At 42.2% G+C, this 25359-nt stretch overlaps 1 protein-coding gene across 1 annotated transcript in view; it reads right to left on the reverse strand.

Annotated features, from left to right (window-relative positions):
* Nucleotides 1-10321: 10321 nt before the first annotated feature.
* Nucleotides 10322-25359, reverse strand: part of TRIM35 (tripartite motif containing 35) — a 30265-nt gene continuing 15227 nt past the window's right edge. Inside the window, exons 3-6 of the mRNA XM_044661030.1 lie at nt 22866-23096; nt 21790-21812; nt 19449-19567; nt 10322-12646 (exon numbers count right to left, since the gene is read on the reverse strand). Of these exons, the coding sequence (XP_044516965.1) occupies nt 12075-12646; nt 19449-19567; nt 21790-21812; nt 22866-23096 (945 nt within the window). The 3' untranslated portion in view covers nt 10322-12074. The remainder of the gene's footprint in view (nt 12647-19448; nt 19568-21789; nt 21813-22865; nt 23097-25359) is intronic.

Genomic DNA, 25359 nt, shown 5'->3' on the forward strand with positions numbered 1-25359 from the left:
TCTATCTATCTATCTATCTATCTATCTATCTATCTATCTATCTATCTATCTATCTACCTACCTACCTACCTATCTGTGTGTATCACTGTGTGTGTGTGTCACTGACTCAAAAGTTTTATCCTGCCATAGATTCCTATGAAATTCCTCTTTTCCTCATCTTGTATGTTTTCTTGGACCACTGGCTCTCTTGGTAATCCCTATTTGGGGCCCCTATGGTGTATTATTCAGTCATTTCAGTCTTGTATGACTTTTTGTGACCCTATTTGGGGTTTCCTTGGCAAAGATATTGGAGTGGTTGCTATTTCCTTCTCCAGTTAATTTTCCAGATGAGGAGACTGAGTCAAATAGGGTTAACTGACTTGCCCAGGGTCACACAGCTAGTGACTGAGCCTGGATTTGACTCAGAAAGATGAGTCTTCCTGACTACAGGACCAGTACTCTATCTGCTACACCACCTAGTTGTTCAGTGACAAAACGATTTTTTATGTGTGTATATATTTGTCTATACACACACACAAATACACATATACATTTGCACACAAGTGAGACTGGTCCATATATACAAGAATATTTATATCAGCCATTTTTATAGTAGCAAAGAACTAGGTGCCCATCAATTCAGGAATAGTTAATCAAATGATGACATATAAATGTAATGGAATATTATTATACCTTAGGAAATTATGAATATGATAGATCCAGGGAAAGGTGGGAAGACATATGAAATGATGCAGAGTTAAATGAGTGGGATAAATGAATCAGGTGTACAATTCATACGACCATGATAACATGAAGAAAAATAACTTTGATAGAGCCAGAACTCTGATCAGAGTGAATCGGTAGTGACATTGAATGAATGATGATGGACCATAGCTGCTATCACTTGAAAGAGAGGTATTGGATTAGAAATGAAGAATGAGATTTGAATTCGCACATTTAGCCAGGATGTTGCTTTATTTTCCTGCATTATACATTTTTTTTTTTTTTTTTTTTTTTTTTTTTTTTTTTTTTTTTTTTAACCCTTAACTTCTGTATATTGGCTCCTAGGTGGAAGAGTGGTAAGGGTGGGCAATGGGGGTCAAGTGACTTGCCCAGGGTCACACAGCTGGGAAGTGTCTGAGGCCGGATTTGAACCTAGGACCTCCTGTCTCTAGGCCTGGCCCTCAATCCACTGAGCCACCCAGCTGCCCCTGCATTATACATTTTTGTTGAAAGAAAGGGCTTCAATTTTGGAAGAAGGTGATGGAAAAGTAGGTTAATGGGCATAAATAGATATGCAGAAAAAAGTATATCAGTAAAAAAAAAACCAACAACAATATTTTTAAGGCATAGAAGAGTGGAAACAGCCAAGATGGCAAAATAAGAGGGAAAAGCATAGTTTTTCTCCTTTTATAATTATGCCAACAAAGCTCTAAGATCACTGGACTGAGTAATGATAGAAGAAACTGCTATGGGTCATCTTTTTGGTTCAAGATTACAATGTCAGGGGACAAATAGGTCGCTCAGTAGATAGAGAGCCAGGATTGAAGATGGGAGCACTTGGGTTCAAATCTAGCCTCAGATACTTCCTAGCTGTGTGACCCTGAACAAGTCACTTACCCCCCAATTGCCTTAGAACCAATATGTAGTATTGATTCTAAGGCAGAAGGTAAGAGTTAAAAAACAAAACAAAACAAGAACTGAAGAAGAGGGGGTGGGCCAGGATCTCAGACTTAGAATGCAGAGCTTCAAACTAAATCAATGATGTAGGGATACTCAAAGCTCATAACCAACTGCCTACCAGATATTTCCACTGGATGCCCTAGAGCTATGTTGGTGAACCTATGATATGCATACTAAAGTGTGCCAGAGAGGGCTGCTCCCTTCCTCCTCTCCATACGTGCCTGAGGACACTTCTCACATGACCCACCCCTCTGCCCAGTGCTATGGGAGCATTTCCTCCCTCCCCTGACTGGGGTAAGCAGGGAGGGTTCACATGTGATGTGAGAGTTGTAGTTTGGGCACTCAGTCTTTAAAAGATTCACCATCACCATCCTAGAGGAATCTCAAATTTTCTACATTCAAGAGAGAATTCATCCTCTATCTCCTCCAACTCACCCTTGGCCAAACTTCCTTATTTCTGGTGAAGGCATCGCCATTCTTCCATTCTCTAAGTTAGGTGACCTCAGCATTATCCTCAACTCCTCACTCTCCCTCATCACACATATCCAATCAGTTGCCACATTTTGCCATTTCTGCCTCTACAACAACTATTTCTTCCAATCCCTTTTTTCCCTATTCACACAATTTAGCCTTAATTCAGACTCTCATTGACTCTTAATAGAATATTGCTATGGTTTCCTCATCTTGTCTGTCTCTTCTACTCCAATCCATATTCCATATAGCTCACTCTGAACTTGATCAGGTCAGGAGCTGATCAAATTCTAGTTCCAGGATTATCTCAATTTTTTGGTCTCACTATGTACTTGATCCAGTCAGGCACATCCTTGGTTACCCTGTCCTGGAGCTCTGCCCTTAGTTTTGGGCAACAAGATGGGAGGGGCACCCCAGTGAACTGTGTCCTCATCTCAAAGTGTGAACTATGTTATCATCCCAAGCCCAGACTGGGATTCCTGGCTTCACTCTGGGTCCACAAGGATCAGCCCACTTCATCCCAGACTGCTTTAGGCTGTGACTCTGGACTTCTCCACAGGTTTGAAATTTCAAGGAGTATGGGTTGGCTTGTACCACTATTTTCCCAGGCAGAATCTCAGGGTATGAATGTTGGCTTGGACTTAGGTTCCAAACCTAGGATAGCAGATGTGAGGTGGGGAGGAAGGGGAGTGTGACTTGCTCTAGGCTTTCTCTTTCTACTTTGCTACAGCCTCTGGCTGGCTCTGCTCTCCTCTCACCTCTGTACCCCAGATGTTCTTTGCCTACATTTTGTGTTTTTCTTTTCTTGACAGTTGTTTCACTCTATCTCCTTATTGTTTTTTTCACTCTTGAATTCATTTTGTGGTGATCTTTTAATCTTTGTCAGAGAGGATTCTCGTGGTGACACAGAGCAGCTCTGGTTCACTCCTCCATCTTGGCTCCACCCCACCCTGCATTGACCTTTAAAGCTTTTCACAATTTGATTCCAACTTAACTTTCTTATTATAGATTTCTCCCCTTTATGAACTCAGCAGTTCTGTCAAAATGGTTTTCTTACTGTTCCTCAAATGCAACATCCCATTTCCCATCTCCATGCCTTTACACAGACTGCTTAAGTGACCTACATATTTCCCATCACTGGAATGCACTCAGTCCTTTCCTTTCTCGGCTTAAAAATCTTGTTTCTTCCAAAGTTCCTCTAAAATACCATTCTCTACCTCAGGCCTTTCTACTCCTCTCCCCCCAATTTCATTCCCTTTTAAGTACTTTTTATCTATATGAACATTTATATATGTACAGCCCTTTGAGGGTAGCAACAGTTTCATTTTTAGAACTCCAATTTAGACTGGAACATAAAATAAGTATTTGTCAATTTACTTATTGATGTAGGGCAGCCAACAACAATTTTTAAAATTATCAACTTAATAAATGTCAACAAACCTGAACATTTTGATATGCAAAAAAAACCAGAAAAGATTCTACATGAAATTATAAGCTTCTTTCATATGCAATTTTGGAAAAGTATATATTAAATTTAACATGGTGGAAGCAACTAGGTAATACAATGGATAGAGTGTTAGACCTGAAGTAAGGAGGATCTGGGTTCAAATGTGGCCTCACACACTTCCTAACTGGGTGACCCTGGGCAAGTCACTTAATCTCAATTGCCTAGCCTTTATTGCTCTTCTGACTTGGAACCGATACTTAGTATCAATTAAGGGTTTAAAGAAACAAATTAACCTGGTACTAACAAGACTCCCCTACTTATGTCCCCTTCTGAACCTCCTTCTTTTCTCTTCTGTGTTCTAAAAGATGTTTCACTGGTGTTTTTTTTTAATTTCTTTTCTTCTTTTCCCCCCCATCACTATACATATCAACTATCCTCTTTCCAATAATAGGAACCCTCCTCTACAATAAATAGGTATAATCAAGCAAAAGAAATCAAATATTAGCTCTGAGTATGCTTTGTTATCCACCTCAGTCTACCTCTCTGCTGAAGGATAGGAAAAATGTTTTATTAGTCTTCTGAAATCATCATTGATCAATGCATTGACTGGAATTATTCAAAACTGCTTTTATTTACATTATTATTGTAGTTATTGTACAAATCAACCTCCTGATTATTCTCTCTTCACTGTCCTATAAATATTCTTAAATTTTTCTGAACCTGACATAATTGTCATTTCTTATGGCACATTAATATTCCATTATATTTGTATATGATAATTTTCTCATTCCAATTGATGAGTATCTACTTTGGTTCTAGTTTTTTGTTTTGATAAAAAAAAGTGCCTCAGTAAATATTGTGTACATATCAGTTATTTCCCTCTGTCTTTTACCTTATTGGCATATGTACCTATCAGTGGTATTATTGGATGTACAGTTTAGTGACTTTTGGGGTAGAGTTCTAAATTGCTGTCTAGAATAGAATGGTTGGACCAATTCTACTGGTTCATTAATACTGCATAAATATACTTACTTAGATCCTCTAACAATGGTCATTTTTGGTTCTTTTTTTTGGCCTTGCCAATCTGATAGTGGCACCTGAATTCTTTCAATTTATATTTCTCTTATGTGATTCAGAGCATTTTTTCATATGGTTGTTGATAGCTTGAATTTCTTCTTTTCTTTGACTACATCTATGTATTGAGAAATGAGTCTTGAGGAATAGAAACTTTAGGGTAGCTTGGGAACTGATCAGACTTTATAAGGGCTTACCAGACCTGTGGCACTGGAGTTAGGCCAGAATGCTACAAATATTCAAATCAATAAGCATTTAAAAAGCAACCATTATGTGCCAGCTATTATGTTGGATGCTGGAGACACAAAGACAAAGAAGGAATTAGTCTTTATCCTACAGATACTTATATCCTAATGAATGTGTGTATGTGTGGTGTGCGGAGACATAATATGTACGAGATAAGTAAATATAGCCTTATATAGCCACATATAACCTTTCTGAAATCTCCGTTCCAATCATGTTCTGTGAAGCAAACCAGTCCCAGAGTGTTTTTGAATTGAGCAACAGATGTTTTTGAAACAGAGACTCTAAGAAGGTGAGGTGAAAGTGGCTGGGAATGAATGGATTCAAGGGAGAGCTGCATAAATTCAAGCTCATTTGAGGAGGGAAAGAACAAAAACAACTTGGAAGATCAGGGACAGCTTCTTGGAGGAGTTAACACCTGACCTGGGCCTTGAAGCAAAACTGGGATGCTTAGAGGCTGATTTGAAGGGGGGGGTGGAGAACTCAAGGGATGAGAAAACATCCACTTCAAGAAAGGAAGCAATGTGAGTTAAGTTTAGAAAGGTAGGTTGGAACAAAATTCCAGAAAGAGTTAAATGCCAGGCTGAACAGATATGTTTTCATTTTCTATGGCTTGATTTTCATTAAACAAATCTAGTAAAATGTAAGTTCCTTGATGTCAGGATCTGTTTTGCTTTTATATCTAGCATAGTACCTTGCCTGTTATAGGTACTTGAAATATAATTTATTTCTTAAATTTTGGTTTTTTATGTCACCTTAATCATCAGGCACTTTATGCATGTTAGCTGAACTGAACTGAATTGAACAGAGGAAATAGGGAGCCAGGGGAAACCTTTAAAGCAAGAAATTTAAAAGAGTTGGTATAAAGGATGTCATTGAAAAAATATTTGACATAAGAGAGGAAGGAGCAGTTAATGAGGCACCATGGTCTGATCTAGGCTTTGAGAAGGTTATTTTGGCAGGTGTAGAGGCTGGATTGGGAACAGGAGAGATTGGAAGGCAAGAGACCAATTTGGAAGCAATTCCAATGGTGAAGGTAAAAAGTGATGAGGGTCAAAACTCAGGTGATGGGATGAAAAATGCCACCCACATCCAGAAAGAGAACTGATGAACTCTGAATGCAAATTGAAGTATAATTTTCTCATTTTCTTGCTTTTTTTGCAGTATGACTAATATGGAAATATGTTTTCACATGTATAATTGATATCATTTTGCTTGCCTCCTCACTGGGAGGAAAAGGAATTGAAGGGAGAAAAGGAGAAAATTTGAAACTCAAAAAAATTTAAATATTAAAAATAAATAATAGCTTTAGAAAGAACTCAGGTGGTAGCATCAGGAATGGAAAGAAGGGGGTTAAAGGAGAGAGATTATGAAAATAGAATCAGCCACATTTGGCAACCGATTGACTGAGAGTCAGGGAGACAGAGAGAGGGAAGAGTTAAGGGGGCTCTATCAGGTTTGTGGAACTGTAAGAAGGAGGGGTGGGAGGCCAGTCACTAGCAGAACTGATCCCTTTGCCCCTGGCCCTTCAGAGAGAGCCTGCTCTATCCTCTTCCACCTCTCATTGTTCCTAAACTGCCTCTTGGATGGAGAGCATTATGCAAATCCCCGCCATCCTAGTAACCATAGAAACCAAGCCCTCTCATCTTCATCCCTGCAGTAAGTTCTTCCATGGCAGAAAAGACCCACCCAGCTGACACCCACAAACAAACCAGAATAAACAGCAGGCAGATCAGGAGACCTTCTGTGTGTCAGATGACATCAGCTTTTAATCTAAATGTATTCCCTGGAGCAGCAGCTCCTGATATGGAGATCCTCCAGTATCTGGAAAGGAGCCAGCCCAATTAAACCTGAAGCTTCCCTCTAACCCTCCCTCTCCAAGTTACTGCATCCTTCCCTTTGTCCCCAGCTAGGAGTCCATTAGTTTGGGGGTGACCTTTAGGGAAGAAGATGCTCTAATGCCTTTGTCAACCTGTTGACCCATCTCTCAGCCCTTAGTCTAGTTGCAATCTCCCCTGCTGGAATCTAAGCCCCTATCCCCACTGAAGAGAGAGATCAGCCATTCCATCTCCTCTTTAGTCTCAACAATTCTGATGTGTGATAATGCTTTTGTTTTACTTGTTAGAGTGACTGATTTGTGTTTTATGGACCTTAGATGGGGATTGTCTTCTGTCTTTCTTTGTGCCCCAGGCTTAGCACAAGTGCCTGGCATATTGTAAATGCTAAATAAATTCTTTTGTTTGTTTGTTTATTTGTTTGTTTTTGTTTTTGTTTTAACCCTTACCTTCCTCTTGGAGTCAATACTGTGTATTGGGTCCAAGGCAGAAGAGTGGTAAGGGCTAGGCAATGGGTGTCAAGTGACTTGCCCAGAGTCATAGAGCTGGGAAGCGTCTGAGATCAGATTTGAACTGAGAACCTCCCGTCTCCAGGCCTGGCTCTCAATCCACTGAGCTACCCAGCTGCCCCCTAAATAAATTCTTGTTAGCTGACTTGTTACCTGGACAGTGTGTGAGATCTGCCCATAGCTAGGATAAATCACAAATGTGTGCTCCAGACAAGGTTTGAAGCCTTGCCCTGGGCTATTGTCCACAAGAGTCTTTGAATCTTTGCTATCACACAGGCAACCTGACCTACTACAAAATAGATATATGCTACAGAACAGAATTTCCTGGCATACAAATATGTGCATTTGCTCTCATAGTCAAACAGCTCTATGATCTCACTGATTTAGATGTTCCATCCAATGATATATGGCTACTATGTGCCTTTGTAGAAGGTCGTATAAAACAGTGTCCTTTGTTTCACACAACTTATATATTGCATCCTAGGCAGTTTCCTACCACACTCCCTTCCTCCTACCTCATCCCACCCCACCTCCAACAGCTCAAGCTCATCCTCTGTCTCTGCTCTTCACATAATAACTCTTTGCACAAGATTCTTGGTTGTAGTACACTTTGGAGTGTAGATTCAGAGATAGAAGTCGGATTGAACCAAGGTCTTCCTGGCTCATCTCCCTGAATTCAAATCTGGCCTCAGATACTTACTAGCTGCGAGACGGTGGGTGACACACTCAGCCTTGTTGGCCTCAGTTTCCTCATCTGTAAAATGAACTGGAGGAGAGGAAATGGCAAACCACTCCAGTGTCTTTGTCAAGAAAACCCTAAATGGGGTCACGAAAAGTCAAAATATGACTGAAAAATGACTGAACATTCTTCACTGTCAGTGGAGTGCTCTTTTGATGGAGATAGCCAGGCTAACTCCAACTCATTCAAGTCCCTGGTTTTGCGGATGAGGAAAGAGAGAGGTGAAATGATTTGCCTAAGGTTGCGGGAGGCCAATAAGAGAAAAAGAGTCTCAAATAGATAAAAATCGGAGACTCCTCTTTTGACCCCTTTTATGATCCATACCTTTTCTTATTGGAAAAACATTATAGACTTATTGTAAAGCTTTAAGTTCCTAGCAAACCAGAGGGTACAGAGTTAACAATTTCTCTCCTTGATAATTAAGAAGCCTGAACTCTAAAAATTATATTACTTAGACAATCAAGGCCAGAAACAGACAAAGCTAGACAAGACTATCTGACCAGGTACAATCCTTTAAATCAAGAGTACAGGACTCCATTATTTAGGACCTCTATGAAATATATTTCTGCTCCCAGAATTAACCTCCTACTAATTGGTGGTTGGAATTTGGCCTTTGACCCTGGACCTATCTCTCTACTTTTAAGACTCTAATGGGTTTTTGTACAATTTGTAACCTCTTCACAGCTGTGATTCTTCCTCTGTGCTCTTTGTGTGAAATCAAGACTCCATGGCAAGTTGGAGCAGTTATGAGCTAAGCATTTAGTCTGACTGTCCTCATTCAATCTGATGCCACTAATCGCCACTCTGAACCCCCAGAAATATAGAGCTGGATCTCTATATAAGGTCACATAGCGAGTGAGAGTAATGTGGTATACTGGAAAAGAGCAAAGGACTTCTAGCCAGAACCCCTGCATTTGTGTCCGAACTTCACCATTTATAATAACCGTGTAGTATTTATAATAAAAGTATGACCCAGGACAAGCCATGACTTTTCTGAGTTTCATTCCCATTTCCTGCCAAATAGACCAAATGTGGACATTTCTTTCTCTATACCATCTCTTGGATATGGTCCCTCCTGGCTAGTTATGCAGCCACAAGCTCTAACTCAGGCCTTCATCACTTCCTGCTTGTACTGTTCAAACTAGCTTCTGGTTAGTCTCCCTGTCCTATCTCTCTCTGCTCTAATCCATCCTTTGCTTTTCTATCAGATTCTCCTAAAGCATGGTTTGTCTTCCCATGCCACCCCACTGGCTCCCTATTACTGCTAGAATCAAACATAAATTCTCTTTGGCATTTAAAGTTCTTTGTAAACTTGTTTTTCTCTCTTTTCAATCTTCTTATGCATTATCTCCAATTTATCCTTTATAGATTTTATTTCTACATAATTGTTTACACATTGTCTCCCCTATAAAATCATAAACTCCTTGTGATCAGGGTTTATCTCTTTTTTTAATTAGAAGAAATTTCTGTTCTAGTAACAACTCTAAGACAGAATTCTGGTCAAGGGCTAGACAATCAGGGTCAAGTGACTTGCCCAAAGTCACATGGCTAGGAAGTATCTGAGGTTACATTTGAACACAGGATCTCTTGACTTCAGGCCTGGCTCTCTATCCATTGTGCCACCTTGCTGCTACTTGTGAGGTGGGGTTATTGCTGGGACTTGGAGGAAGTCAGGGGAGCCAGGAGATGGAGGTGAGGCAGGAGAACTTGCCCAACACAGGGAAAAGGCAGTGAAAATGCACTCAGTTGGGAGACTGAGTTTCTTGTAGAAGGGACCCCGATTCCACTTTAATCTGGTTCCTACAGCACTTAGGGAGTTATTGTGGGTTGTGTGTTTGATACCTCTGTACTAGAGAATCTATCATTTGTACCTAGGTCTCTGAGGGAAAACATGGTCGCTTTTTCTGCATAATTCCTGGTTTAAAGTGTGCTATAGCCTGCTTACACCCACCATGCACCTCTCCATTGCCCTAAGGTGCTCATCAATTTCAATTTTCTAAGACTATAGTTATTCCATGATTTCAAAACTATACATCCGGGAAATCACTGAGAGCAAAAACAAAGCATTGGTTCAGGTTTCCCTAGATATTGTTGTTGTTCAGATATTTCAGTCAGTTTCAACTCTGTTGACCACATTTGGAGGTTGTCTTTTTTGGCAAAGATACTGGAATGGTTTGCCATTTCCTTCTCAAGCTCATTTTATGGATGAGGAAACTCCAGGATCCCACAGCTAAGATGTGTTAGAGGCCAGATCTGAACTCGAGAAGACAAATCTTCCCTACTTAGCCCCCCGAATTCTAAACCAGTGAGCAGCACGGGTAATTAAACATCCAATATTTATTTTCGTGTCATTTCATTTTTATATGTGGCATGTACAATTCATGGTACATTGGGGTACTTTAATCAATGTATAAATCTATACCCATTTTAGAGGATTTAGAATATGATCGTAGAGGTACACAGAGGTTTTATCTCATAAGACATCCTGCTGGTTATTTCTATGATTTGTCTGATACTAAGTCCATAGTGAAGAACATCCTGCAGTTATGACAGCACTACAGACATGGGTGATGCTTCAATCTCTCTCTTTATGGCATGGTTTTAGGCAGTGGTATGGTGTAAACTGGGGCCTGCTCATAGATGAACCAAGGCAAGGAATAAGGAGAAAGTATAGAGATGGCACTGAGAATGGGGCTGCAGCAACTTTCTTTAGCTACCAGGGAAAAGAAGATGAAAAGGCAGGGAAAGAAAGAGAAGGGTCAGAAATTAGGTCAGCCCAATGGCCAACCAGAATGCCAGAGGACTCAATGAAATCTCCTGACAGAGAAGTGATGGACTTGAGGCTAAGATATATTTTTGGCACATGGTCAGTGGGGGATTTTCTTTGGTTGATTGGGCATGTTTTTTTTTAACCCTTATTTTCTGTTTCAGAATCAATACTAAGTATTGATTTTAAGGGAGAAGAGTATGAGGGCTAGGTAAATGGTATTAAATGACTTGCCCAGGGTCATACAGCTAGGAAGCATCTGAAGCCATTTGAACTCACACTTGTGGCTCTAACCACTACCTATGCATGTTTTTAACAAGGGTTTTACCTTTCTTGGTGGGTGGGAGGAAAGGTAAATCTTTGTGAAAATAAAAATGAATTTTAATTTAAAAAATAGAGAAAGGTTGGAGAGGAAGAAGTTTAGGACATTTAAGGTGAGCCAAGTGGAAAGCGCTTGTCACCAGAGTCCCAGCATACATAAGGCACTTGAGCTTTCTCCTAACTTGGCTGCTTCAGTGCCCTTTGTCTTCTCATCTAGGTTCAGATCTCAGTTCTGCTGATGACTGAGTGACCTTGAGTAAGTCACTTAACATCCCTTTGTAAAATGATGGGGTTGGAATTGATGGTCTCTGAGGTCAGTCTCTTCCTATTCTAGGCTCTGTGACAGAGCAAGTTGGAATCTGGTGACCAATTTGGGAAAGGATCTAGGATCATAGATTCCATTAGAGCTAGAAAGGCCCATGAAAGCCATCTATTTTAAATCTTTTGTTTTATGGAAGAGGGAGCTGCTGAGCAGGTGGGTTAGAGTGTGGGGCTTCTGGGCTGCAGTGGGCCTAAAGCATATTGGGTAACTACAGGTAAGTGTAACAATATGGGGAGCCTTTGAGAATGAGGGATGAGGCAGCACCAGGCTGCTTAAGGAGGGGCAAAGTGACCCAGGTGAGAAAAAGAAGGTAAGTTAAAGCTTCTGTACCCATTAGTATTTGGATCAGCCTCCATGAGGCTGATGCATTTCCGGCCTGGGTGAGATAGGGAGCCTTAGTCTCTAAAAAATAAAATAAAATGAAATAAAATAAAAAAAAAATTAGGAGCTGATACCAAAGAGGGGAAGTGACTCTCCCAAGGTCACACAGGTCATAAAGGGTGGAGTTGGGATTTGAACACAGGTGCTCCGACTTAAAACCAGTGTTCTCCTTACTATCTCACACTGGCAAGAAGACAGGGGCAGGTAGTGGAGGGGAAGAGAAGGAAAGGGACTATTAGGGAAAGGGCACCGGGAGGGTGTCGAGTCAGAAAATGAGATGGTCTAACTCCAGTGCCCCGGGCCTTAGAGCTCTTCCTTGACCTGGATCCGCAGCGGACAGAGGCGCAGGGGCTCAGGGGGCGTCTCTGCCCTCCCGGCCCCTATGTAGAAGTAGGGCTGCACCTCCCCGAAGCGGCCATGGAAGGTATAGAGGTGGGACTGCCGCTCGGCGTCGTAAAAGGAGAGCTCCCCCTCCTCGCACTCCAGCTCCACACGCAGGCGCCGAGGCAGCACGTGACCCAGCGGGGAAGCCGATGGGTCAGACGCCACGCAGTGGTCTCCCTCCAGTCCTCGCGTGCGGCAGATGTACCAGAAGCCTGAGCGGGCGTCATGGTAACAGCTATGGGAGTGCCCGTCCCCCGCGGACTCGCGGCGCGTCCGAGCCACGCCCACTCGCCAGTTATGCAGCCCACCCAAGTCCACCTCCCAGGCGTGGGAGCCGTGGGAGAAAGCCCGGGAGCCCAGCAAGCAGGGAGACGAAGAGAAGCGCTCGGGGTTCTCCACCTGCACGCGGTAGCCGTGGTTGCTGACGCTGGTGAGGTTGTCGGAGACGGAGAGCCAGCCAGCTGCCGTGTTGGGATCAAAGCTGAAGGGCACTGGGAAGAGAAAAAGAAAAAGGCTTTCAGCGGCCCCAAACTCGTGCTCCTCGTCGCCCATCTCGGCCCACTCTGTCTCCTGCTACTTCTTTTTCCCACCCTGTCTGAGGCCAGATTAAATGATGCAATGGATAGGGCCAAGTTTGAGTTCAAATTCAGCTTCAGACACTTACTAGGCATGTCAATTAACCTTGTTTACCTCAGTTTCTTCATCTTTAAAATGAGCTGGAAAAGGAAATGGCAAGCCATACCAGTATCTTTGCCAAGAAAACCCCAAATGGCGTCACCATGTGGGACGTAAGGAGCTGCCATTTAATTTTATCAATCTTTCCACTCCCCTAGAACTCTTCTCCCCCCCCCCCAACTCTTGAAAATGCAAGGGCAGGTGACCCTGATTTTTTTGAACCCACGGTGACACAGGATTCTCTGAAGTTCTCAGAGTGGATTGAGAGCCAGGCCTGGAGACGGGAGGTCCTAGGTTCAAATCTGACCTCCGACTCTTCTCAGCTGTGTGACCCTGGGCAAGTCACTTAACCCCCATTGCCTAGCCCTTACCACACTTCTGCTTTGAAGCCAGTACACAGTACTGACTCCAAGATGGAAGGTGAGGGGTTTTTTTTAGAAAAAGAAAGAGCCCTGGATTTGGAATATGAGCTTCTGGGTTCAAATCCTGACTTTCCTACTTATTACATGTACCATTCTGGGAAAGTCATTTTACATCTCTGAGCCTCAGTTTCCTTAGCTGTAAAGTGAGGTTGGACTAGATGGCCTAGAGTTGGAACATACCTTCGAGGACTAAATCTCTGATCCCTGAGGTACCTCAAATTGGCACTGCTAAAGCATCCTTAAAGCTCTGAAAATAGGTCCCAAGTTCAAGGCTGTCTATGAGGCATCCCATATTGCATATGCAATTTGGCTAATGGGTGAGTACTCCTGAGCCTAAAGTGATATAATAGACAGGCCATATTATTTTGGAGGGGGAGTTTAGTACTCCCTGCATTGAAGTAGACCAGACTTAGGGGAGCACCTTTTTTTTTTTTTTTAAACCTTTACTTTCTGTCTTAGAATTAATATTGTGTATTGGTTCCAAGGCAGAAGAGCAACAAAGGCTAGGCAATTAGGGTTAAATGACTAGTCCAGGGTCACACAAGTAGGAAGTATTTGGGGCTAGATCTGAATCCCAGACCTCCTGTCTCTAAGCCTGGCTCTCAACCACTGAGCCACCCAGCTGCCCCCACAGGTAGATAGGAGGCTTAGGATGAGGACAAGTGACATCTATGATAAAAGGAAGCTTAGCTTCAGTGAGGTTTGCTGCACAGAGGGGATGATCTTCTGATACCTAATCCCTTCTTATATTCCTCATTTAAACCCAGGGCCGCTGGTCTCCAAGCATGGCTCTCTATCCACTATGCCACCTAGCTGCCCCCTATAGCAGTTTATTAATGTAGGTTCTGTAACCTAAATTGTTTTTAAAAAACAATTTTTAAATTGTTTTAAATTTTTTTAAAAATTTGTAATTGTTTAAAAATATTTTGATGACTGAATTTCAACATCATTGGTTTCCTTTGTAATCCTATTTATTTTTTATTTTATGCATTTAAAAACGTGATTCTAGTAAAAGATCCATAAACCTCACTGAATTGCCTAAAGGGCCCATGACCCCAAAATGGAGGAGAACCCAGCACTACAGGGATCTGAACTGAGCACCTCAAAAGACTTTCTCTGAAAGGCTGTTGCTGCTGCCATCTGGTGGGTGCTCTTCTATCTGCATAGATGGGCATCCCTGCTCACTCACAGCAGCTCCCAGGCTAGAGTGGACTCTTCAGCCTTAGTTGCCATGTTTCCAGTTGTGCCCCTTGATTAAATCTCCCACCTCAGGAAGAATTTAGGCTTGGGCATGTAGGATAAGCATAGTGGGGTGAATAAAATGAAAAGTAAAGGGTCCAAGGCCAGGGAAGTAAGAGAGTAGGATATTGGGAATGGCAGATTAGTTGGTAAGGGGGAAGGAAGAGGAGAGTGAAGAGGAAGGTACAGGGAGAGGAGAGTGAAGAGGAAGGTACAGGGAATGAGAGATATAAGTAAAAAGAGGTGGCCTAGTGGAGAAGAGTGCTGAGCCTCGACTCACAAAAATCTAAGTTCAAATGCAGCCTCAGATACTTCCTCGCTGTGTGACCCTGGTCAAGTCACTTAACCCCCATTGCCTAGCCCTTTACCACTCTTCTGCCTTGGAACCAATACTTAGTATCTATTCTAAGATGGAAGTTAAGGGTTTTAAAAAAATAAGTAGATAGAGTGGGTAGCTCAGTGGCCCAGCACTTGGGTCTGAAGTCAGAAAGACCTGAGTTCAATGGCTTTGGGCAAGTCACTCACCCTGTTTGCCACAGTTCCTCATCTCTAAAACTGAACTGGAAAAGGAAATGGCCAACTACTCTAGCATCTTTGCCCAGAAAACCCCACATGGGGTCACAAAGAGAAGGACACAATGGTAAGTCAATAGAGTGGCAGGAACCTCTAGGGAGAAAGGTTCTAGGACAGGCCAGTGGAATGAAGTTGGGATGTTGGTGGGTCACTGAGGGCTTTGTGCAGGAGGTTAGTGGGAAACTCAGTAATGGGGAGGGGGCCATGAATCAGGTAGGCATAATATGTCCTTGTTATCTCCCTCATTGGAATATCAGCTCCTTCACGGGAGAGATTGTTTCTTTATCTTTGTATCCCTAGCACCTAGCAAACCAACAGCAAGCATTTAGTAAGGCTCTACAATGTGTCAGGCACTGCCCTTAGTTCTGGGGATGGATAGAAAAGTTAAAAGTCCCTGCCCTCAAGGAGCTCACAGTCTGATGGAAGAGATGACACATGAACAGCTATGTCCAAACAAAATACATGTGGGTGAACTGAAAATCATTCAGAGTGAAGGTACAACCACTGCAGGGGACTGGAAAAGGCTTCTTACAGGAGTTGGGATTTTTTTTATTCTAAGTATCTAAGGCAGAATAATGGCAGGGTTAGGCAATTGGATTATACAGCTAAGTCTAAGGTGTTAAATTTGAACCCAGGACCTCATTTCTCCAGACCTGGCTCTCTATCCACTGAGCCACCTAGTTGTCCCTTGGGAGGTGGTATTTTTTCTGGGACTTGGAGGAAGTGTGGGGGGTGGTGGTGGTCATGAGATCCGAAGTGAGGCAAGAGAACATGCCCACCATGGGGAAAAGTCGGTGAAAATGTTCTCAGTTGGGAGACTTGAGTTTCTTTTAGAAGGAACAACAAGGCGGTCAGTGTCTTTGCATCACAGAGTAAATAAAGGTGAAGTATAAAGGAAAGCTAGGAAGAGGCCAGCTTCTGAAAGGTCAAGAAGCCAAATAGGATTTTCAGTTTCATCCTAGAAGCACTAAGGAGCCGCTGGATTTTATGGAGTTGGGAAATGACACAGTTGAACAGAGGCTTTAGGAAGATCTCTTTGGCAGCTGCACAGAGAGGGGAGAAATGGAGCAGAGAGAATAGCAGCTACTATGATTGTCCAGGAGTGAAGTGATGAGTCTATACCAGCGTAGGGGGAGTATCAGAGTAGAAAAGGGGGCATATCCAAGAGATATTGCAAAGGTCAAATTTATAGGGCTTAGCAACAGATAGGATCATGGGGTGATGAGAGAGGGTGAGGATTCAAGGATGATGCTGAAATTGTAAGCCTGGATGACCTGGAAGATGGGGATGCCTTTGATGGTAACAGGGAAGTTTAGGACAGGGAGGGTTGAGGTAGGGGTTGGGGGCGGGGAGTGAAGGGAGAGAGGAAGACGATGAGCTCAGCTTGAGACATGTTGAGTCTAAGGAACATCTATTTTAATAAGTTCAATAAAGAGATGGATATATGAGTCTGGAGGTCAGGAGAGACATTAGGGCTGGATAAACAAATCTGAGAATCATCTGTGGAGAGATGATAATTGAATCCACTGGGGATGATGAGATCACGAAGTGAAGTACAATAAAGAGGGAGAAAAGACTTGTAGGAAGAGGACCAGGACAGAGCAGCGTCACAGAAATCTGCAGAGATGAGAATATCAAGGAGAAGAAAGTGATCAGCAATATCGAGGCTTCAGAGAAGTCAAAAAGGATCAGGGTAGAGAAAAGTCCACTGGATTTGGCAGTTAAGAGATCTGTGATAGCTTTGGTGAGAGTAATTTCAGTTGAAAGCAAGGGTCTAGAACCAAAAAAGAAGAGAGTAGGGGCAGAAAATGGAGGCACCTGGTTTAAATGGCCTACTCATGGAATTCAGCTGTGAAAGGGGCCCAGGGGAGATACAGGGTGATAGCTAGCAGGGATGTTCAAATCAAATTAGGGTGTTTTGAGGGTGGGGGGCATAGGACAGTGATGGCAAACTTTTTAGAGACAGAGTGCTGGAACCCATCCCCACCCCACCCTCCAGACCAAGTGCCACATCCTGCCGCCCCCACATGCTGGGTGCACCCTGCTGCTCTCCCCCTTACCCCAGACAGGAAGGGGGAAAGTGCTCCCATTGGGTTGCTGGGTGGAGGGGCTGGTGAAGTGAGGAAAGTCCTCAGCAAGGAGAGAGGGAGGGAAGTGGCCCAAGGGTTCTGCAGCCTATGAGCCACCCACCTTACCCACTGTGTGCTCCCATTGGGCTGCTGGGCAGAGGGATGAGGGATGTGAAAAATGTCATCAGGCATGGTGGAGACGGGGAGGAGCACGGCCAGAGTCCCTCTGCCTTTGTAGTCATGGGGGGAGGGCAGCCACGTGCCCGCAGAGAGTGCCCTGCATGCAATCTTTGGCACTTGTGCCATGGGTTCACCATCACTGGCATAGGGCACACTGGTAGACAGTAGGGAAGCAGCCAGAAGACAATAAGAAACTAAGGATGAGTGAGAAAATAGGGATGATACATTGAAATCTAGCTGCTAGAACTTAGTTGTAAAGACTTTGGGTTAATAGGAGAAAAAAAGGTCAGAGGAGTGTTTTTTGTTTTGATTTAAAGAGTAGTGTCCGTGCTGTTCAGGACTTGGATGAGGTACCTGTCCAAATGAGGCCAATTGGAAGAGTAAGGTACAGGAAGAGATATAGTTTGGTTTAAAAGTGGGGGCCATCTGGATGGCAAATAGAAAGATAGGCAAAATGGCAGATCTCTTCCTGCTTCCAGAGGCAACCTTTTAGTCATTCTTAGCAGTTTGTAAACCTTTGTCTTTCATCTTAGAATCAATATTATGTATTAGTTCCAAGACAGTAGAACCAGATTTGAACCCAATGTATCATCACTATTTTCTCACTCATCCTTAGTTTCTTATTAGAGCCAATACTTCTACAAATCTCTACCCCACCCCATTATTTCCCTTGATATTCTTGGTCTTTTTTCCCTCCAGATGAATTAATTTTTTTACTATCTAAAATCACCCTTTTGTAGCTCAATTTGTGTCACACAGAATAAGTAAATTAATTTACATATTACTGTCATTTTTATTATGTTAATTAAGTCTAAATATGAGAAATTAATATAATTCCATATTCCATCATTGCATATGAGTGCTTAATAAATTCTTTTTGGATTAAAAGCTAAGGGTGGAGGAGCAGCTAGATGGCTAGTAGATTGAGAGCCAGGCCTAGAGGCAGGCTCTAAAGCTATAATACAAAGCAGTAATCATTAAAACCATTTGACAATGGTTCAAAAATAGAAAATTCTTCCTGATGTGTCTCCATGATCAGGGGGACAGATTAGGAACAGAAGCAAGGTACTGTGCCAGGAGCTAGAGATATAAAGAGGAAATAAAATATAGGCATTGTCAACAGGCTAAATGGTAGAATCAGCAACCAAGACAATTGCAGCAGACTAAAATGTTGGGCCTCATTCTTTAAGATGAACCCTAATAAGAATGTAATATAGAGCATTTACATCTTATCAGGATAAGCTTGCCACTACATGCCTGTTTTAGGATCTGGCATGGGGTAGAGAAGGATACAAAGACTTCTTTCCCCTCCTCTCTCCCAGAGACCTCTACTACTCTCCACTTCCCACAGCAACGCCCCCGTCTTTTCCCCTTACCACCATTTAGTTGCTCACTGTCACAGGAGCAGCCCCAACACTTTGGGTAGAAGGAGACTTGGCAGGGTACCCTTTGTCAAAGACCAGGGCCCACTAGCAGCTATGTAATAAGGTTGAGCCACAGAAATGGCAGCTGAGTCAGAGTTGGTGGGAGGAACAGGTTAGAGCTTGGAGTGGATTGTGGGGAGCTCTCTGCTCTTCCCAGGTGGAAGCCTGGATGGAAATTGGTGCTCACATGAGCCAACAATGCAAATGGATTTCATTCATGCCCAGCTCATGCCCCAAACACTCAGCAAACAGTGATCGAGCATCATCTTGGCTTTCTGTTCCACAATATCCCTTTCATTTCCCTTGCCTTCATAGATCTCATTTTCTGGGTTTTTAGAATAACCTTCTCTGGAGGCTTCCCAAGTTCTCTGTCCCAAAAATGTGCCTCATGACTAAAAGCTTCTCATCATAGCAAAATAAAGTGGGGTGGGGGGACACACTCATCATCACTTAGTGGTACTTGCCCAGCAGCAAACACACAGAAATGTAGAGCTGGGGGAGCTCTCAGGCCATCTAGTCCAGTCTTCTGATTTACAGTTGAAGAAACTGAGACTTAAAGTTGGGGAAGTAACCTGCCCAATGTAATGTCAGTAGTTAGAGGTAGAGGTGGATCTAAGGCCTGGACTCCTATTTCAACATATTATGCCCTGCCTTCACCTCCCTCCCTCTGGTCCTTCCATGCTTGGGAGCCCAAAGGCCCTTCCCACTTACCAGCTTCGATACTGCTCAGCATCTTCTTCCAGACACGATACTGTAGGGAGTCCAGGTACTTGCTGACATCAATAAGCATTCCTGGCTGGATGGGCTCCGGCTCAGTTGTGCAGGAAAGCCTAGGCAAGGAAATTTAGGGTAGAATGGGGTAGAAGGGCACCAGTGGGGCAAAAGGGAAGGAAGGGGGGGTCCCCTCTCTCTTTCTCTCTTACTACTTGGGCTTCTCTGACACTTTCAGAGCATCAAAATTAGAGAATGAAAGGGACTTCAGTGACCATCTTAGTCGACCCTGAACCTAAGCAAGAGTACTCCCTACAATATACTCAATGAGACCGGACTTTTTTTTAAGACCTCTAGAGAGGGGAAGGGGACACCTAGGTGGCACAGTAGAGAATGCCAGGCCTGGAGTCAGGAAGACTCATCTTTTGAGTTCAAATCTGGCCTCAGACACTACTGGGCAACTCACTAAACCCTGTTTGCCTCAATTTCCTCATAAGCTGGAGAAGGAAATGGCAAATTACTTCAGTATTTTTGTCAAGAAAAACCCAAAGGGGGTCATGAAGAATCAGACTGAAATGAACAATTCAACAACAAAAGTGATGGGAAACCCACTCATATCCTCAGGCAGACTATTTGTTTGAGATTTGGTGGTGTTCAGTCATATCCAACCCCATTTGAGGTTTCCTCAGTAAAGAGAGTAGCTTGCCATTTCCTTCTCTGTTCATTTTACAGATGAGGAAACTGAGGCAAATAGGGTTAAATGACTTGCTCAGGGTTGTATTATGGAAGAGTCCTAGAGGGATGTTAGATGTTACAACCCACCTAGGAACTCCCCAGGGCCAGTGAATTGAATCTTAGCTTCCACCTAGAATCTGACTAGGGCAGAATATATCAAGATTATCACCTCTTTCACCCTGTATATAATGTCTGTCTTAATGAAGTCTAAGATTGCATTAGCTTTTTGGGGCTTCCATATTGCTAACTCATATTGAGTTTAATCCAGAAAATCTTCATGGCAGCCACAAGAAGTACTAGATATTCTCTGCTGGGAGATCACAAGGGGCAGATCAGGCAAGAGAAATTCACTCAGGTAAACTGATTGAAGATGCTTAGGTCTTTTTTCAATATCCTTCTGTTATGGGTAAGTAAACCTTTTGTTAAATGTTGAATGGCATACAGGTGACTCATTTGGATACCTAAACTACCTATCAAACCTAACCTACAAGGGCAGTAGCCCAAGGAAGGCCCAGCCCAGAACATCTTGAAAGTCAGATTATTCCACTGCTGAATAGATGAATTATTAGAAAACTCTTCCTTAGGCTGAGCTGGGATCTTTTTTCCTATAACTTTTACCCGGTGGTCCTAGTACTAAGCACTAGAGTCTACTGAAGTCAATAAAATAAATCTTTTACTACTAAATAGAAACTATCTGCCTTTAAACTCAATTCCACTTAACTCCCTTCAGGCTCTGATGCGGAAGAGACTTCACAGCACCAGCAGTCAAAGAATCATGGATTTAGAGGTCATTAGGACTAGTTCCCCTCATTTTATAGATGAGAGAACTGAAGGGTGGCACAATGGATAGAGTGCTGGGCCTGGAATCAGGGAGACCTGAGTTCAAATCCATCCTCAGATATGATATAACTCTGAGAAAATCACTTAATCTCTGTTCGCCTCAATTTCTTCAACTGTAAAGTAGGAATCACAATAGCACCTTCATGCCAGGGTTGTTGGGAGGATTGCAAATGTTATAATGTTTGTAAAGTGTTTAGTACATTGCCTGGCATGCTTAATTCCTTCCTTCTATCCTTCCTCCCTCCCTCCTTTCTTCCTTCCTTCAAACCCAGCTTTTTCACTGCACTATGTTAATCTCTCACCCTTCATTATAAGCAAGACTGTGGCAGTTCTAATACTTCATCTAGTGCTACACTGTAAGGGCAGTATGCTAGGTGCTCTGATCTATCCCCAAAGCCCTATTGCTTTTCTTTTGGACAGATTTCTTGCCCTCCTCAAACATTCACCATTGTGTTATATATAGTACTTTAAAATACCTTTTCTATTGTGCCCAAAGGTGGTTCTGGAATTGTGCCTTCAATGGGCTTTGCCTATTGCCTCACTAGAATTCTTTTACATGCCTAGGTGAGGCTGGGACCACAAGTGGGACAACTAAACTATAATGTCCTGTGATTCTCTTTAATATCCTGTGACTTCTTGCTAGGAAGAAAGAAAAAAAGGAAAGAAGGCAATAAGAAAGAGAGAAAGAAGGAAAGAGAAAAAAAAAGAAAGAAAGAAGAACTCATCGTATGGTTTGTTTGTTCTCCAATTACTTCTGGGAACTTACCTACGTTTTCGGCTCTTGTGTTTCTGAAAGAAAAAAAAAGAACATGCAGTAAAGCTATAAACATCTAAGCTCAATATGCATCAACATTCATCTCAACATATGATAAATGGTATGAAGTTAACTAAGGCCCCAGAAAAGTTTCACTCAGTTTCCAAGACAGGGAAAGTAAGAGGAACCCAGGCTCTATTATTTCTTTTTTTGTTTTGTTTTGTTTTTAAACCCTTACCTTCCGTCTTGGAGTCAATACAGTGTATTGGCTCCAAGGCAGAAGAGCAGTAAGGGCTAGGCAATGGAGGACTTGCCCACGGCCACACAGCTGGGAAGTGTCTGAGGCCAGATTTGAACCCAGGATTTCTTAACAACCTTTTGGTATAAAGTCTAAACCAACCCATCCACCCATATATGCAGAGGCATTTTGAAGGCCATGCAGAGAGACTAAACTCATAGGACAATGTTTTAGATCAGAGGTGGATAATCTTTTTTTTCTATTAAAGGTAAAAAATTAACAAGGAAAAAAAATCAAGGGTCCTAATTAAAAAGCCTAGAAAGAGTTTGTTTATTTTATTTTTATTATCATGCAAAACACACTTACATATTGTCCATCATTGTAAGAACACACTTATACAAAATCAAAGCCCCCAAATAAAGCCAAAAATACATTGATGTGAAAGATTGTATGCTTTGATCCATTTCCAATGACCAATATGGAAGTGTATTTTGCATGATAATACATATATGGCCCAGATCAAATTGCTGACCAGCTCCAAGAGTGGGGAGGGAAGGGAGACAGGGAGATAGTTTGGATTTTATAGTTTTGGAATACATATGTTGAAAATTATTTTTTCATGAAAATAAAATATCTTTAAATTAGTAAGCAAAAAAATAAATTAAGGAACTGGAAAGTTAAAAAAAAAAAAAAGAATATTCTGCTGGTCAGTGCCTTAAGTGGGGCTGAGGGATTGGGACCAGCCAATGCAGCTGGTTTCCTCAATATTCTTCATACAGACTTCCTGTTCATCCCAAGCAGCCCCATAGAATTCTTTCTATCCCCCAAGACTCAAGGCTGAGTTCCTTACCATGAGGAAGGAGATATCATCTTCCTTCATCTCCATCTGTAGCCGCCCAATCTCATGAGCCAAGGCCTCTGTCTCTTCTGCCAACTGTTTCATTTTTTCTTCTACCTGCCGTAGCTTCTGCCCAGCCTCTTCAGTCACAGCATCCAATGCTGCCCGCTCTTCTACTCTCAAGAACTCTCGGAGTTTCTCAAACTCTTGTCGGATCCTTCCCTGGAGCCAGGCAGCTTCTACCTAAAGTGGAAGATGAAAATGTGAGCTGGGAGGAGAGGTTAGATGGACCTGGGAGAAGTAGGTAAAGAGTAAAGAATTAGGAAACATGAATAAAAGGGTCCAAGTTGGGCTGGAGACAAAAAATGAAGGGGAAGAGAAAAGAGTTCGGTCAAGGTTGAAGAATGTTGGCCTTGAGTCAGAGTGTGAAGTTCTGTGTTTAGAGATTGAGAAGGATGATTTAAAAATAAATGATTACTTTTTCAAAACTACAGTAAGAGATAAGAACAATTGTTAACATTTGGATAACACTTCATAGTTTGCAAAGTGTTTCAGTATTATATCTCACTGATCCTTGCAACAATTCTGGGAGGCAGGCACTATTTTCTCCATTTTACAGATGAGGAAATGAGACTAAGAGAGGGCAAGTGTCTTGTCTAAATTTGCATGGCTACCAATTTTATCTTAAGGTCATCACTAAGGCATCAAAACTCTCTCAAAGGCTGCCAAAGAAAAGTTAATCTAGGCTTAGGTCCCTGATGGTGAATCCATCCATGGTGGGCATGCTGGAGGGGGCTGCTACCCTCCCCATCTCCACCAGGCCTGAGGACATTTCTTACTTTACCCTCTCCTCTGCCCAGCAGCCCAGTGGGAGTGCTTCCTCCCTTCCTTGTCCAGAGTAAGATGTGGGGCACACATGCAGTGTTAGGATTGCAGTTTGGGCACTCAGTTTCTAAAAGGTTCATCATCACTGGTCTAGGAATTAAAAAAAACAAACCACTAACCTGTGAGTGCTTACTGAACTTGGAATCATAGAACCTGAATTCAAATCCTGGTGATTTTACTTTCTAGTTGTGTGTCCTTGGACCAGTCCCTTATCCTTTCTCAGCCTTTCCAAATCGAGGGGCATTAGAGAACATTCAGTGGTTCTTATCTAATGGTTCTCAAACCTCTAAGGAATTCATGACAATCATCTAAGGAGTTTATGCTAAAAATTATTTAATGGTGACTTAAGCAGTAAATAATTTCAAAGCACATAATAAGTTTATTAAATTACTCTAGGAGTTCACATTTTCATTATTGTTGAAAGGGACTTGAAGAACAAAAATCATTGTGAACCCTGGATACTTTGAGGTCCCTTTCATACAGATATTATGATCCTACATCAATGTGCAAGTACATTGAGCTCAAAAGTTCTAAAAACAAAAGGACCCATGACAACTCTCCTGAAATGAATACTTTGTAGTTCTATCGGTACAAGAGATAACATGAACAGTGATCACATACTTCCCCAAGATGTTGGCTTCCTGACTCTATTAATTCCATCTAGGATAGAAGTCAAGAAACTAAAAGCATCAATGCCTTGTAGTATCTCCTGACCCAGATAAGAGAGGCTCTTCTCTGCAGCCTACTTATGCAGACCGAGGTAAAAAAGCAAATACAACCAGCCAGTCAAGCTGGGTCAAGCCAGAACTTCCCTGTTTCAGGAAAGAATCCTGCCTAGAATTCTAGAACTGAAGCTTGCTTGAGCTGGACACTTAGGGTTGGGGGTGGGTGGGAAGAAGAGTAGTTGAGTATATAGAGGCTGAAGAAGCTCAGAACCAGATGAAACAACTCTGAGGTCCACTAGCCTAACCTACATGGGACTCTACCCTATAATATCCTTGGCAAGTGGTCATCCAAGTCTCTGCTTAAAGACCATCAGGCAGGGAGACTGGGATACAGTAGATAAGACTGTGGGAGGTGGAGTTAGGAAGATTTGGATTCAAAACTCATCTTTGGTCTATGGTCCTTGCTATCTACGTGACCATAGGCAAATAACCTTGTAGAGACCTGCAACCGATCAATCAATTCATAAACATTTATTAAATGTCAACTATGTGTCAGATAAGAAGCTAGATGGCACAGTGGTGTAAAAATTAAAATTAATATATAATAATAACATAATAATAACTTAAATATTATGTTTTGTAAGGTTTTGTTAGGTTATATTACAAAACATAATATTTAAGTTAATATATATTAATTGTAATTTTTATAGGGGCTAGAATACTTGGTATGGAGTCAGGAAAACTCATATTCCTGAGTTCAAATTTGACTTCAGACATTTATTAGCTGAGTGTCTTTGGGCAAGTCACTTACTCCTGTTTACCTCAGTTTCCTCATCTGTAAAATAAGCTGGAGAAAGAAATGATAAATCATTTCCATACCTTTGCCAAGACAACTCCAAAATGGGGTCACAAAAAGTTGGTCAGGACTGAAATGATTGAATAAGAAGAAGAAACCT

This window comes from Gracilinanus agilis, chromosome 2 (genome assembly GCF_016433145.1).
Source record: "Gracilinanus agilis isolate LMUSP501 chromosome 2, AgileGrace, whole genome shotgun sequence".
In the NCBI taxonomy this organism is placed as follows: Eukaryota; Metazoa; Chordata; class Mammalia; order Didelphimorphia; family Didelphidae; genus Gracilinanus; species Gracilinanus agilis.